The sequence below is a fragment of the Vigna umbellata genome, chromosome 1, assembly GCF_029865625.1.
Source record: "Vigna umbellata cultivar VRB3 chromosome 1, Vumbellata_1.0, whole genome shotgun sequence".
NCBI lineage: Eukaryota > Viridiplantae > Streptophyta > Magnoliopsida > Fabales > Fabaceae > Vigna > Vigna umbellata.
The window spans coordinates 100,094,330-100,111,731 of NC_142165.1; the positions used below are offsets into that span (position 1 = coordinate 100,094,330).

The window sequence follows — 17,402 nt, forward strand, 5'->3', positions numbered from 1 at the left end:
GACCTGGATGGACGACCTTGGAGGACCGTTCGATCTATGTGTCAAACGGACCGGACGGTACAAAATTTATATATTAAAATGGTAAAATAGTTTTTTTCATGATTTTCTTTCTTCTAGTGCCTCTCTTTTTTTTCCTTTTTATATTCACATCTTCGTATGGAACATCTCAATCAATTTTCATAATACTAAATTACTATAGAATATATTATATTTTTAATAAATCATAACAATTGATTTAAGAAAAAACACTGTCATTAAAATTATTCAAAATAATATATAATAGCAAGATATATCTATATATATATTATCTACTCTTACACTACAAAAAGATATACTACACCGAATAAAATCATATTATAAACTTTTTAAATTAAAGAAGAAATAATAAAATGTCCTATTTTAAACTTCAGCTCGATTATCAAATGGTAAGTTAAAAGTAACAAAAAGAACTTATATTTTAAAACATTAATATTATATTCATAATATAAATTAAGCAACATATATATCATCTACAACTTTTGTTATAATTTTTTTATGAGATGTTTTATTTTTTAATTTTAATTTTATTTTATTTATCACACCTTGTATTACGCTTGTAGTTTTCTTTTTCTTATTTTATTTTTCTAGAAGTACATTATAGTAGTATTTTGCTTCAGTTTTCCTTCAAAAAGAAATAGTCTAAGTGAGTCTTGCTGGTCTTTTTGTGTACCATTTGGTCGGTTACATTTGTCTGTTTTTCCTTTCTCAATATTATTTATTTGAAGAATAAAGTCATTAAAGAAGAAGGCTATTCGTCCATTTCGAAAATATTTAAATGTCAGATGACTTGTACTATATTTTTTATTATAATATATATATATATATATATATATATATATATATATATATATATATAATATTGAGAAAAGTCATTAAAGAAGAATAAAGTCATTAAAGAATAAATATATATTGAAGAATAAAAGTCATTATATATATATTGACGACATTTATATATAAATCATTTCAAAACATAAATATATATTGTGTAAAATTTTCATATGCAACTTTTATTGATAAAATATGTTGTATCGTATATAATATTCAATATTCTCATTGTATCACGGCAGTTTACAATAATCTAATTATTAAATTTTAAGTTCAACGACATCACCAACTAAAATTCAAATGTGTTTATTATTTATATTTAACCCTTCAAGATCACGATCTCAATTTTTGTTCAAATATTGAATGAAGTCAACTTTCTTTACCTTTTAACTCTTGGATCGTTCAAAGAATTGTTCAAAAGATTTAAAAATATGTATATAATCCACAAACCTAATATATAAGTAGGCATTCCCTTAATTTTCAACTAAGCTCTCATGCAATTGTCGCAACAACCCAAACAAAACCATTTCAAAGAAAAGAAAACTTAATCAAATTGAATCAAAATTTTCTATATCCCCTTCTAATATATACTCTTTGACGGAATAAAAGATTAAAATTAATTTAAAAAATCTAAAAAAGAAAAGTTAAATGTTTTATATATTTTTTAAATAAAATATTTTAAATAAATAAAAAGTGAATTTAGTATATTTTAAAAGTGTCAACACAGAAAACAGTTAATTACCCACTACGTAAAGTTAAAACTAAATTGAAATTTAAGAACCACAAGTCACCCCTAATTAATAATAATCCATCATATATAAAACACAAATGAACATAATGCAGTATAAAAATATCCGTTTTTTTTTTCTTTTTATCGGTTTGAAATTATGTATGTACAAAATATATATGCTACAAATGTTTAGGAGCTGTTTAGGTAAGTAAACGGTGTTGCAGATTATTATATTTTGTCAGAATCTGTGTTGTCAATGCACTTACATTTTGAACATATATTTGTATATCTTGCATTGTACAGTAAATCACATATCACATTTTTAATTGGGCCGACTCTGCAATCCACAAGTATAAACTGTCATGTAGTATAATATGATAATTATGTAGAAGTTGTAATTTTTCTGATTCGCCATTATATTAGTTGAAGGTGAGAGAATGCATTTAAACCAAAACTGATTTTTATATTTCACTTTTTCAAGCAAACAGATATACCTTCTTTCGTTTTAAAGCCCACTTAAATAGCTAGCATTTATTTTATGGGTATACACAGTGGTTTCTGTCTGGCGGGCCAATGGCTCTGGGCTCTGTCTGGCGAGCCAATGGCTCTGGGCTCTGTCTGGCGGGCCAATGGCTCATGTGGGTCACCTTATCTGTAAGGACCAAAACTTGCAGAAATCACGTGAGAAGGAAAGTGAACAGATGCGAGCAAATTAATAGTTTAATAGACAATGACCGGTCACTGAAAGAGCAACAAAAGGAAAAACGATTAAGAAAAGAAGGAAAGAAATAAATGTGGAAGTTCCTTCAATAGCAACTCCATGCGTAAGGCTGAATAAATTAATGGCTGAGTGATACGTAAGACAGTGAATAAAACGTCAGTAGTTTGAAGTAGATGATGATAATCAACTGCGTTTCTCATCATATTTAATCAACATCTCATACTGGATAACAGACATAGTGACTAAACAATTCATAGTGCATGCCTACGTCAACATAAAGTCACCTAACACGTAATTTTGTAATATGATAACTTCCATCGAACTAATAATTAAGAATTGAAGCAGACATTCTAGTATGTCAGTGGTTACAAATTGGATGGTACTAGGTAAGCGAACATGTATGTAGTTTATGCTGCAGGTGCGTAGTCGTAACTACCGTCGTCGTCGTCGTCATCGCCCTCCATAGAGACAACTGGGAGAAAGCTGAGAAAATCTGGATGACCGTTGAAAGCAGTTTGTTGAATGGAAGTTGGTGGAGCATGATGATTCTGACGGACAACACGATCGTTGGCATGTTCGTTGCAGCAGGGGACAATGGCCTTGGCAGTGAACGACATTTTTGTAAGATGGTATAGAGGAAGAAGAATAGGAATGGTAGGTATAAGAGAGTAGTGGTGTGAGTTGAGTTTGAGTAGAGAAGAGAGTGGATGGTGTTTATATAAAGGGAAGGGTAAGCGTTGCGCTCGTTGTGGCGCGTGGAAGCCACGAGGGAAGTGTGTGGATTTATGCTTGGGTGTGAGGAAGACCCGATCCAAGGATGTCTGATGCCATGTTGACCAGCCACGCTGGAATTCCTGTTCACACTAGTCAGCAAAATAGTTGGAGAAATCTCAACATGTTGGTGTTGTTGGAGCCTACAAGGGTCGTTTAAACGGTAAGATTAGGGTCACTATATATGGTTGGTTTAGACTAGTGCTTTACCTTTTAATACTCTACTTAGCTGCATGTTTATATTATGGCTTAATTACCTACTTAGTCCCCATGTTAAGAGGTGAATTGCTGTTTAGTACCCGGTTTTAAAAATGAAGACATTAGGTCCCTATATTATGAAAAGTGTATGAATTTAGTCCTGTCCGTTAAATTGGTAATAACGGTGTTAACTCCGCGCTGACGTGGGCACGCTTCTTTTCTCTCTCCTCTGCTCTTCCTGACACCTTCTGATTTTCTCTCTCTCCTCTCCTCTGCTCCTATTATTAATTTAGTCTAGCACCTAATCTAATGTTTCGACAATGTATGTCTGTCTCACCACTTTTTTTCTCAAACTTGGCGACAAATAAAATAACAACCAAAGATGTGTATATGAATCCAAAATTCCCATAAAAGTTCCACCATTTTTTCCTTTGTCCATTCACAATTTTTCAATTACATATTTTTATTGGCTATTCACACCCTAATATCTCTCATCAATGATCTATGCTGACTTTAATATTAATATTACTGATAGTATGTATATATGTTTGTTTATACCTGGAGCAGAGATACGCCAATTGGCGATGGGAGAGTTGCTACCGCTGCTAGTTTCAAGAGTGGAATTGGAGAAAGAGAGACGAGAAGGGATCTCCAGCATGCGTTCGTGTTCCAACTCAAACCCAAGATCTCTGCAAGCTCTTACTTCTTCCAAATCCATGCAAAGATACCTTTTCCCACCTTTTGGCCTAGTTATTACCATCACCCCACACTTTGATCACTCTCTCCATGCTCCTCCTCTTTTCTCTTACTCTTCTCCACTTCCTCAAACTCAAACCCCCATCGCTCCCTCCTCATTCTCCTCTTCCTCCTCCGAGGATCATTCTTCTTCCTGCCCTTGTCTCTTCCATTGTCACTCGCGTACTCCTTAACCTCTTTCCTCCTTTCAGGTGGCGTGGAGGGCAAAGAGTAACAACAAATGCTTTAGACTAATCCTTGTCGGTGAAAAACGATTTTTCTTCTGTTTTGGTATAATTACTAAATAATGAGTTCATTGTGTACATTAAATTAGTAAAATTAATAAAAAAAAGTGTTAGGCTTAAAGTTTTTTTTTTTAATTTTATAACAGTGGTTTATCCAAATCTAAATTTTTAAGAGTAATCTGAGTAATATAGGATAAGAATTAGGAGTTGAAGTGATGACTGTTTGGTTTGGGGCTGCAATCATTCAACCAACAGGCACAAAAAGAATAGCCTGGAAATTTTGTGGTGCCCATTGGAACTGGGCACTTACCTTCGCTTTATTTTTAAAAAAATGTTACTTTAATTAGTTAATTAATTATTTAATGTAACCCCAACAAAACAAAAAGCTAGTTTTTCTCCACGTGCAACTCCGGTGACGTAATTTCACCCTTCCTCGTTTGTTCCAAGGGAATTTGGAGACACCTGTCCACGTTTTATTACGCTTTTCATTTTCACTATTCGTTACAAATAATAATAGGAGCAGAGGAGAGGAGAGAGAGAAAATCAGAAGGTGTCAGGAAGATCAGGAAAGAGAAAAGAAGCGTGACCACGTCAGCGCGGAGTTAACACCGTTATTACCAACTTAACGGATAGGACTAAATTCATACACTTTTCATAATACAGAGACCTAATGTCTTCATTTTTAAAACCGGATACTAAACAGCAATTCACCTCTTAACATGGGGACTAAGTAGGTAATTAAGCCTTATATTATTAATTAATTAGCATCGAATCTTTATCGTTCTTTACGTGAACTAGTGGGTTTTTTTAGTGTTAGTTTCTTTCCCTTTTTGTCCTTTCTGTTGTTGTAGCCACTGGACTGTGGCGACAAGGGGAATTAGTTCGATTTCATCATCTGTTATCTTCACCAAAAGCATCTCTTGAAATTAATTAACAGTGAACTTTTCCTTTTGCCTTTTATTATTAATTAGAGAAAGAAGTATCTGGTATCATTTATTCATAAATATCACAACTAGTTTGTTGATAATCAGCATTTGAAAAAGCTTTCATCAAAAACTGATTTTTTATTGATCGTTAATATGATACTAATAAAAAATCATTAAACTTTTATTTTTAATTTGTGCGTTTGAAACCTGGTGTTTAGAGTTTAGAGATGAAAAATGATACTTTAATCTACATTAATTTTCTTTCTTAATTTTTTTAAATATAAAAATAGTTTTTATGATTATTTTATTCTTGTGTTGCATGTAAAAGTACGTTATCTCATCATTAATATGTGTAGATATATTGCATATTAGTAGCTGTGGTCTCTCACGTTTTTTTTTCTTTCCCTTTTTAAACTATTTGCAAATTTATCAAGAGAAAATATTATAGAATAATGTACAACTTGTTGGCCTTAAATCACAACTACATGTATAAGAAATTAGCTTTTTTCTTCTTAATCAACGATTTATTTCGGGCAAGTGATGATAACTCTTAAATAAGAATAATATTCATGATCGTTTAGTCGTTTCCCCTAATTAGTTTAAATATATTTTATTAGTATAGTTATATTTAGATATGTTTATAGTTTAAAACAATTTGTTTTATTTATTAATTTTATAACTTTTTGTTTTATGAGTTGTAAGTTACTAAAAATTGAGATGTTACAAATATTTCTTAAAATAATTATTAATTAATACAAAAAATCTAATAATAAATAATAAATAATAATAATACTAATAATAATGATACAAATAATAATAATAATAATAATACCAATAATTTTACTTCTACTACTAATAGTACTATAAGTAATATATAATAACAATAAAAACAGTAGCAATATTAAAAATATTCATAATAAGAATAGTACTAATACTAATAATAATATTATTAATAAATCTAATAATATTAATACTAATAGTATTAACAATACAGATAATAATACTAATAATAATAGTAATAATAATATATAAAAATATTATTATTATATAATTTTGTTATTATTAGTATTATAACATTATTATTATTACAATTACTATTATATATATTATCATTATTAATATATATTATTATTATTAATATTAATATTACTATATATTATTATTATAATATGTTAATGTTATTATACAATAATAATAATATATAATAAATATATATTAATAATGATATTATAATAATAATAATAATAATAATAATATACTAATGATAATAATAGTTGTAATAATAATAACGTTAATATTAATAATAATAAAATTATATGATAATAATAATATATAATAATAATAATATTGATTAATAATAATTTGAATGACATTTTTGTAAATTAGGAAATATAGCAAGATTATTTATGAGTGACACTTTTGTATATCCCACAGAAATATTTTGGTAGATAGAATAGTTGTTGGAATTTGAAATAAATAAAAAAATCAAATATATAAGTATGTGTCAAAATTATAAGTGAGAATTAATTGATAATTTTTTTTATATTATAGTTGATAGTTGAGAAGAGAGTGTGAGAAACATTGTCAAATGTTAGCATCATATTTAACCAAATATCTAAGTTGTAGAGCATGCTTAACTTTTTTTCTTTTAATAAATTTTGGTACTTTTAATTATTATTTTTATTGTATGTTTAAAAAGTTACTTTTGGTATTTTTGTGATTAATTGAGATAATAAATATGACGTTTTTGGACACAAAATTTTGGATCATATTATTAATATTTTTTTCAATGAGATTTGTTAAAAAATTACATAAATATGATCCAAATTTAATTTATATAAGAAATTAATATTATTTTTAATTTAAAATATTAAGATAATTTATAAATATTTTTTATTATATAATATTTAATTTTATTATTTCTCTCGAGGATTTTGCCAGCACTTAAATTATATTTTCCCTAGAAGAAAATTTGGTGATCTCACGTCACATGATATATTGCTTCATATGTTTTCAAATTCCCCATTAGGTGGTCATCAGTTTGGAAACTGTCAAATGCTGCCAAATTGTCTACCTAACCTTCGAAATAGGCCAAAACTTTACCTCAAAAAAAAATGACAGCACGGTTTTAAATTTCAAGACTAGAAATAAGACTATTGTTGAAAATTTAAATTAAAGTGAGTTATAAGTTTTATTTTGATTAAAAATAAATAATATATAAGTAGAAAGTCACATAAATCTATTACTTTAAAGTGTTGGATTGAAAAGAATATCTTATACGGATTATTTTCTTCTTAACTCATTGATTCTGAATTTCTATGATGTATTTCTTGAAAGCCTAAGAAGTATAGTGTGTAAAAAGTTACAAACATCATTTACATTATATTAGACACATTTCTTAGATAATAAAGTGGTTGCTAGAATAACTTTTTTTACTCATATTAGCATTAAACTAATGTTGAATTTACGTTAGCAATCCTTAAATAATTGGTAAGTTCAAAATTAACTTAAAAAAAGCCTCTGTATATGTTGCTAAAGATACGGAAGAGGAAGCAGAGAACAAAAGGAGTTTCATAATCAAACAGCAAAGGACAGCATGAGATGGTGGTGGAAACTTTGATTTAATTTGAAGATCCTGTACGGCAAATTGAAAGCTCCTAACAACTAACAATGAGTTACTCATGTGGTACTAACCAAATATACAAAATTATTAAATGATTTAATATTCGAAGTTGTAATAATTCCGTAAGTAATACTTTGGAGTCTTCTTGTTAATAAAAGAACAAGTGATAGCTTACCACTTATCTAATGAGTAATGGTAAGGTAATATATTTTTACATTCATTTAACTTATGATATAAGTGATAATAAAGGAGTAAAATTTGTATTTTTTCAAAAAAAAAAGTAAAAAATAAGAAAAAAGAACAATAAATATAAAACATTTATATGTAAAAATTTATGTGTTAAAGTATATATCTAATAATCAAGAGTATCCATTTCGAAAAAATTTGATGGTTTTATTAGATATATTAATATTAATATTAGTAAATTTGTGAAGTATAACACAGAAACAATAAATAAGTGTGACATAACAACAATTAATAAAATTCAATACTTAAAACAGTGAAAAGTTGAGTTATATAATTACTGATATAATAATAATTGATCATCTCATTTTAAATTATTTCTGATTAATGCTAACTATTGATGCAAACGTAAGCAGTGAAATATATATGGACTAACAATTATTTGCAGCAATTTCTTATATACGTAAGCTATATATCATGGTACAATAACGTAGCTCCTTCAATTTTCAGCTAAGATATAAATTACCTTATAAATAATACATTCAAACTCGCAATAGGTTAGAAGTGGACTTTAAATTTAATTTAACTCTCTCTTTTTTTCTTAAATCAGTTTATCCTTATAAACTATAAATTAGCATGACTTCCAACACTCATGTATATAATATGTTTCTTCTTCCTCAGCTTTAGTTCTAAGCAAACAAGCTATAGTTGTAATACATTCGCAGATTAACTAGTGACAGGAGCACGAATTGTCGCCAACATCTCTTATCTTTTAAGCTGCCGGCGCATAATCATAATCACCGTCGTCATCGTCGTCATCATCGTCGCCTTCGAAAATAGTCATGAGCTGGTACGCAAACCATTCTTGATCATAGTAAACATTAGCTTCGTCATGCAAAAGTTTTTGAACCAGAGACCCCATTTTGACTTTGTAGAGAAAGAAAAGAAAATAGAAGCGAAAGGAAGGTTTATAATAGAAAGGATAATAATGTAAGAAAAATATGAAGTGAGTTTGTTAATTGATGGAGGGTAGTGAGGTATATATGTAGTGATTCGAAGCTTTTAACGTTATGGTGAATTGCTTTAGAGCTTCTGGAGAGCTTCTGGAGGGAGGAGATAGGCACGTGGAGAAATGCGCCTTAACGTTGATGAGTGCGCGTCCGACACGAGAGAACAAATCCAAGGTGGCATGTTACGAAGCAATTGCTAAATCTCGTAAAGTTAACATATCGAATCTATGGAAACATGGAATGGTTTTGGAAGGTAGTGGGAGAGAAGAGTGATGACATTTGAGTCTGCGTATACAGTGTAAAGGATTGATGTTCCCATCACAAACCCTAAACCCGTATTTCTGACCAATTAGTTATTTGGTCACGTCCAATGATATTTTTATCACTAAACTTTATCGCCAAAAAGAATCTGATAACCCTTTTGTAGAAAACAGAGTGGAGGATAGGATGATTTAAAACTAAATCTGGAAAAAGAAAAAAAGGTGTGTGATGGCATACCAAGGATAGCTTAAAAACTCATGACCTGTCTCCAACATTTCTCACCCTTTCTGTCTTTATCTACTTCCTTAAACTAGGTATTGTTTGGTATTATAACAAAAATAAATAAATTTATAAGATATCAATTATAATTAATAATATACAAATTTTAGTTACTCATCATTTAATCCTTATAATTATATCAACTTACTTTCTAATGCTTTAAAGTAATTCATTTTAGTCCTACATCTTATTTGTCCAAACTATATATATCATCGTCCAATATACTTTTTCCATGATAAGATATGTTTTTTTTTTCGTAATATTTGATTATTTAAAATTTATATTTGTTGTTTTAATTAACAATTGTAAAAGTGTATCCCAACCATGTATTAAAATTAAATCCATATATAGCACATTTTGTTTAAGCTAAAATAGAATTCAGTTCTTCACTGTTTAAATTTTTTCATTCAATTGGTCCTTAAATTTAAACTTTCATTTTCATAAAGTGTCTTTCTCATACCAATATTCAATTTTGTTTTTGAATTAAATATGTTATTTTTTCTAAACTATGTAAAACGTCATTCTTAATATATAATAAATTATTATTATTATTATTATTATTATTATTATTATTATTATAAATAAATCGTCTACTTGTTTTATACTTGAAAGGAGATGTCAATTTTTCTTTTCATAAATCAGTTGATCTTGAGGTATTACAAAACTATTTTCCATTAAGAAGATTTAAGAAAAAATCTTGTTATGCAAAATGGACTGTCCTACGCAATAATTTTAGAAGATAAATACATCGTAATAGGACACACGAGTGTCTTGTTTTACTCAGAAAATAGAACACGAAACGGAGTTCTACAGAGAGGTGGCACTATGCAACAATGATAATAACTAAAGGACAATTATAATTAGAGAACGGAAGCTAAAAAAAGGTGACGGATAAAAGAAAACAGAAGCTCCAAAATCCTTTACGGAAATACTGTCTAATACGCGGCCTTCAATCAGAACAAAATTATAAAACTATTTATCGATCCAAGAACAAAGTGCAATAAAATCAAACAAAATGAGACTCATAAAAAATAAAATCCTACATCACTGATCATACTGTAAGAAATAAAATCCTATAATCTATGTTTTAACATTATTCAGGAAAATGATATTTAGTTTAAATAGAGAGTTCCTTTTTCCTAAAAGACTCAGTGGAAACAGACAATATCCACATACCTAATTGTATGATCTTTTGGCCACTAGATACTTCGAAGAAATCCCATGTTCAGTTCTGATAAGTTTGAGGTAGATTTAAAGATAGCTAAATACCATTTTGATTTATTCTTTTATAATTTTTTAATCCTATTCTTTACAAATTAAGAAAGATAGAAGCTGTTTGAGGATAATGTTACAACTTTTAAAAAATGGACAAAATATTTATGCCTAATGACTAGATGAAATATTTGTAATTTATTATGACCTCTTAAATGCATTATTTAGAAAATAAAAAATATAATAAAATTCATTTTCAAAACAAACTTAGCTTAAAAATAAGTTAATATGAAACTTTTGGTTTAAAATTGAACTGAAGTTTGGTTTGTTTATGATGGTTGACCTGTTATTTTAGTAGACTTAAAAGTTGAATTAGATATAAACAGTTTGATATGATTGAAATATATTTTTAGGTTAAGTAAATAAATATATTTTTATTTTTTATAAAGTTTAATTTAGTCCTTCTATTTTTAAAAGTTTAAGTTAATCTCTTAAAATTTTAAAAAGTTCAATGTTAGTTTAAATTAAGTTAATTACATCTATCATTTTTTACAGCACAAAACTGCTTTTAAGTGGTTTTTATTAGTTGTAATTACGAAGTTTTTTCTATAACAATAAAAAAATAAAGTTTCAAAAATGAATATAAATTATCATTTCCACACATTTTATCATTAATTTTTCATATTTTATCACCTAAATTTTTCTTAGTTTATAAATAAATACATGCTTTTGAGTCTATATTCACACATAAACAATAGAAAAAACAAAGTTATCGATAATTTTTTCATCTTAAATCTGTAAGGCTATTTATATTAATTAAATAATAGAAAATGAAAATTCGCATCTATTTCAGATTTTAATCTTAACATACAATAGCTCTAAAACTAAGAATTACTTTAGATAGGCTGGATTTGAAAATAAAATAAGTTTTTATTTACTGTATGGATTTCTTTGTCTCTAACTTTTGTATTTGTTTAATCATCAATCTTTGTGAAAATAGTTAAGAGAAACAATCTTCTCAGCTTAATCTATCATATATTAAATTTTGTTTTGTTTAGATACTTATTTCTAATTGGGATAGTTCAATTTATTGAGTTGTGAAACTTTAGCTTTAGTATTTAAGATAAGGAAAAGTTAGTAAAAAATTAAAAATATTAATGTTTTAAAGTTACAGTAACATTGAAATAACTGTGATAAGAGCTTGTGGTATTTAATGATGTTATGGAGACTTATTGAATGGTTTGGTTTCCTTTTTGGATGTTATATTCTTTACTTATCCATTTTAGTATGAATGATTTTATCAAATTTTGTGATGATGAGGAGGGAAGAGTTTGAAAAATGGTTTGGATATTGAACTTGTTTATCTAATAGTTATGCATCTTTAATTTAATGAAACTGGGTAAATATGGTTATTTGAATATGATGCATTAAATTGGTCCATTCGTGAATTCTTACTATATTTTAATAGTTTTTTAGCTCTATATTATATTGTTATGGCTTGCTTTTTTCGTCTCACTGAAATTATTTTTTTCTAAATTATTTTTTAGTAACCTTAGTAAAAAAAATACTTTTATAATTATTTTCGAATACACAGGAATCAATTATAAGGTGAAAATACAGGCTATATTTACAAAAAATAGTTGGAAAGCTAGCTTAAAGGTGAAAAGTAAGCTAACAATTAGAAAAAGCTAAATAAAGGGTAAAGTTGGTATCTGATAAAGAAATGTTAATAAACTAACTCTTATATTGTAAATTTTCAATGAAGTTATTTATTAAGGTAGGTTATAGATAGAAAATGAAGAAGATAGACATGTTAATATTAAGTTTTTTGTAGTTTTTTATTTATTTCCGAATCAGTGATTTTAATTTCATTATTTTACTTTCAATTATATATATATATATATATATATATATATATATATAATAAAACATACCTTATATAAATATATTAAAATAGAAATTTAGCAAATAAATTCAATATAAAATATATAAAAAAATAGATTAAGACGAATTTTAAACAACGTTACAAATTAATAAAAATAATGTTGCCATATTAATTAAAAAATTGTTTATCAAACGTTGTCAATAAGACGTTTAACTAATGAATTAATTATAAGAACGGCAACAAATTTTGAAAATCAGCATGACAGTACAAACTGATTAAAATTTAAAAACCTAAAACTAGAAAACTCACATAATTTTTTCCCCACATAAATTCATATGGTCTTCAACACATCTTTTCTTTTCTTTTGTTCTTTTGTAAGGCATTTATTTCAATTTTTGTTTCTGCCGCTCGTTTGTATCGGTTAAATGATAAATTGTTTAATAAATAACATATCGATCAATGACTAAAATGAATACATATATATTTTATTATTTTTTTCATACTAAATTTTATATTTTACTTTTATTTTTCTCCAATTGAATCCGTAAATTTTATCTTTTCCAATTTGTTTTAATGTTGAAATTTTTTTTCTGTTCATTTTCTAGAATCAAATTTTAATGGGGTGGAGGATCTCGTTGAAAAATATTTAAGATTTTGAATTGAAAAAATATTAAAAAAATCTGAAATTGACATGTGATATTTTTTAAATGGTATTAAAGTAATTTAGCAAAAATGATCATTTGATGAATATTCAATTGAATTAAAAATATAACAATCAAAACAAATTAAAAACTTAAATATATAATGAAATTATTAATTTAGTCAAAATTATTAAAAAAAAAACTTATCAATCTTATTCAAAATTAATAATCGAGTTCTTACTTCCATTCTAACACGTTACGTTTCAATCTATCAATTTCAAAATTTAGGATTTAAGATTTAACTTTGATAGCTAAAAACAAACACACAACCGGTTCATTAGAGCACCACTTCACATCCCAATCTTCATCATCAGCTTTTATCACCATCATATCCATCTACACAATTAATAAATCTGTGAAAACAAACACAATGTTAATGAGTAACTCAGTATGAAATAATAAAAATAAACACAGATATGCATAAATAATTATTTTTATTAAAAGCTAGAACGGAAGAAAAAAAATTATTAAAACAATATAAAAAATTCAGAAATTTACTTAGGATGAACTAAAAACATTGTAATCGAGTTTTTTTTAAGGGAATTCTTCCAAATCAACGGGTGAGAAACTAATCCGATGTGCAATATTGTGATGGATTAAATTTTAATATCGTTGACAAATTTTAAAGCACCATAGAAATTAAATATAAATATTAATTACACAAATTCTAGTCATTATGACTCAAAGTGAGTTAACCTGGGTCGTTGGTTGTTTTGTTGTCGCGTTTCTCATGTTGGTCCCTGTTACTGTGCTGTTACTGTAGACAGTGAACATGCCATGCCCATGCTTTTCGCGATTCCTTCCTCGCCCCATTATTATCAACTCACATTATTTATTTCAATTTCAACCTTTCCAATCTCATTCCTTCAAAAATTAAAATCCATTAAATCCTAATCCCTGCTTCTATTATCTGTCATCCTCTCACACACACTCTCTCTCTAAGCTTGTATTTATTAACAACTACAATTATTCTTCCCCCTCACTTTTTTTTCTTTCTTTCTTCCCCTCTCTGCTTTACAATCAACGTCTCTCTGTCTCTCTGTCTCTCTCTCTATTCGGCCTACATTCCTGGGATCTGTTGGCTTTGCTTTTCAAGGTTCGATTTTGGGAACTGGGATTTCTCTCTTTGCCTGATTCAGTCTTCCCATGCTTCAAAACTCTCTTCTGTTGCTCATACCATTCATGCCTCACTTTTTTAATGTTTTCTCCCTACTCTTGGATAATCTAAATCTTGCTTTTTACTGAATGCCTTTTGCTTTTCTTTATTGTTTAGCATAATCGCTTCTGCTTGTAATTTGCATGAACGTGGATGAATATGTATAATGTTGAACTGTTAGCGGGTAGTACTTGGTTTGCTCTGTGGAAACAACTAGAGGGGTTGTGCTTGTAAACATGGGTGTGTTTAATAAAATAAAGTTGGGCTTTGCTTTCCTACACTTCATATTGTGTGTATCTGGCCTTTTCAATTTCGCTAACTTTGTTGTTTTCTACACACTGACAATTTTCACATTCACCTGATTTGTGTCTTCAGTGTTCACTCAATGAATCTTAGTTAGAGAAAGCAAGCTTTATTATTACTTGTTCGTCAGTGGAAATTCTTTCTAAAAGGGGTTTTTTTGGGGGCACTATGTCACCGCTCTGAGATGTTGTATGCTTGAAAGCCTTTTTGTTATCGTGTTCTGATTATGGCAAGTTATCTAACCAATGCAGATTCAAGTTTTGAACCGGGCAAAATGACAGATGCAAGGCACGGTACAGCATCGATGGGTTCTTCGTCGCGAAGCCTTCCTGATTTCAAGAAATCTATTAAGCTGAAGTATGTGAAGCTTGGTTATCATTACCTGATAACTCATGGAATGTACCTTTGCCTTACCCCCCTTGTGGTGCTGATTGCTGCTCAGCTCTCCACCTTCTCCTTGCAAGACTTTTATGATATTTGGGAGCATCTGCAATACAATCTGATATCTGTTATTCTCTGTTCGACTCTCCTTGTTTTCCTATCAACCCTTTACTTCCTCACTCGTCCTCGGCCAGTGTACCTTGTCAATTTCTCTTGTTACAAGCCTGAAGTGTCTCGGCAGTGCACAAAGAGGACATTCATAGACCATTCCCGTTTGACCGGTTCTTTCACTGAGGAAAATCTTGAATTCCAGAGGAAGATCCTTGAGAGATCTGGCCTTGGGGAGACCACTTACCTTCCTGAAGCTGTCCTCAACATTCCTCCCAACCCTTCAATGGAAGAAGCTAGGAAAGAGGCTGAGGCTGTGATGTTTGGTGCCATCGATGAACTATTAGCCAAAACCTCTGTAAAACCTAAGGACATTGGGATTCTGATTGTAAACTGTAGTCTGTTCAACCCTACTCCATCACTTTCGGCAATGATTGTCAATCATTACAAGCTTCGGGGGAATATAAGGAGCTACAACCTTGGTGGAATGGGTTGCAGTGCAGGGCTGATCTCAATTGATCTTGCCAAAGATCTTCTCCAGGCCAATCCCAACTCCTATGCATTGGTCATCAGCATGGAGAATATCACGTTGAATTGGTATTTTGGAAACGATCGATCGAAGCTTGTTTCCAATTGTTTATTTCGTATGGGAGGAGCTGCAGTTCTGCTCTCCAACAAAAGCTCGGACAGAAGAAGATCCAAATACAGATTGATCACCACGGTTCGCACTCATAAGGGTGCTGATGACAAGTGCTTTAGCTGTGTAACACAAGAAGAAGATGCCAATGGCAAGATTGGTGTTACTTTGTCAAAAGATCTGATGGCTGTTGCTGGTGATGCTTTAAAAACCAATATCACTACACTGGGACCTCTCGTACTTCCGACATCAGAACAGCTTCTATTCTTTGCCACATTAGTTGGGAAGAAAATTTTGAAGATGAAGATCAAGCCTTATATTCCAGATTTCAAGCTAGCTTTTGAACATTTTTGCATCCATGCTGGTGGTAGAGCAGTTTTGGATGAACTGGAGAAAAACTTGCAGCTGTCTCCTTGGCATATGGAGCCATCAAGAATGACCCTCTATCGTTTCGGAAACACATCCAGCAGTTCACTTTGGTATGAGCTGGCTTACACTGAAGCCAAAGGAAGGATCAGAAAAGGAGACAGAACATGGCAAATCGCGTTTGGTTCTGGATTCAAGTGTAACAGTGCAGTGTGGAAGGCTCTCAAGACCATCGACTCTGCTAAGGAAAAGAGTCCTTGGATTGATGAGATCGATCAGTTTCCAGTGGATGTTCCTAGAGTATCTTCATTTTAAACAATGCAATTTTAAATATTTGTGTATCACACTATCAGCATTAGGTGGTAGTTTTTGGACTACTGAGATTTTCCTGCAAAGTTGTTGTAACACATTGCTAATTTCAGAGTATTGTAGGATTTTCATTAGGACAAAACTTAGGTGTATTGCAGTTATTAGGTGTTTCTGGTTTTATTTTCTTTCAAGAATTAAAGGTTCATCTTTAATTCAAGGCTTAATTAGGTTTTGTTGTCCCCATGTTCAGAATAAAATCCGTGTTTGTCTCTCTAGTTTCAAACAATCATTTTAATCTCTTAAATTAAAAAAAAAAAACATTTTTAGTCTTTGAAGTTATATTGCATTAATGGAAATGGTGAAAAGAGGGGACTTGGTGCTGTAAGCATTGATATCACGTCCAAGCGTGTTATATCATCAGTCTTCAGATTAGTATTTCTGAAGAATACATTGCATAACTTCTCCCTTTCCTCTGTCATGTCTTTTTACGTGAAAAAAAATAAAATTATAGAATGTGTTTCTTTCTCGAACAAGTATTCTTTCTGAAGAAACGAAACAGTTGCAGTTTTTGTGTCTGCTCTGATGGCGTGTTTGCTGCAACCCCCTACTTGATGTAACCTGTCTCTAGGAAAAACACTGATGCAAGCAAAAAAGACATCCAAAGACTTTTTTGAAAAGGAGAATTCCTGTTTTAGGCGACGAGACTGGTGTTCCAACATTCTTCTGATTGGATAAAAACGAAAAATAAATGGAACTCTTTTTGATGATTTTTGACTAACAATAAAAGTTTTGTGAATG

The 17,402-nt window shown here is 29.5% G+C and overlaps 1 protein-coding gene across 1 annotated transcript; it reads left to right on the forward strand.

Annotated features, from left to right (window-relative positions):
• Window positions 1–14,249: 14,249 nt before the first annotated feature.
• On the forward strand, window positions 14,250–16,879 carry LOC124834046 (3-ketoacyl-CoA synthase 11-like). The gene is made up of 2 exons (XM_047308635.2): window positions 14,250–14,440; window positions 15,055–16,879. Exon 2 carries the CDS (start codon window positions 15,078–15,080, stop codon window positions 16,608–16,610), a length of 1,533 nt encoding a protein of 510 aa, XP_047164591.1. The 5' UTR covers window positions 14,250–14,440; window positions 15,055–15,077; the 3' UTR covers window positions 16,611–16,879.
• Window positions 16,880–17,402: the final 523 nt, after the last annotated feature.

What these genes read in the sequence shown, in the direction of transcription:
- LOC124834046 (XM_047308635.2), top strand. Translation starts at nt 15,078, where the DNA reads ATGACAGATGCAAGGCACGGTACAGCATCGATGGGTTCTTCGTCGCGA.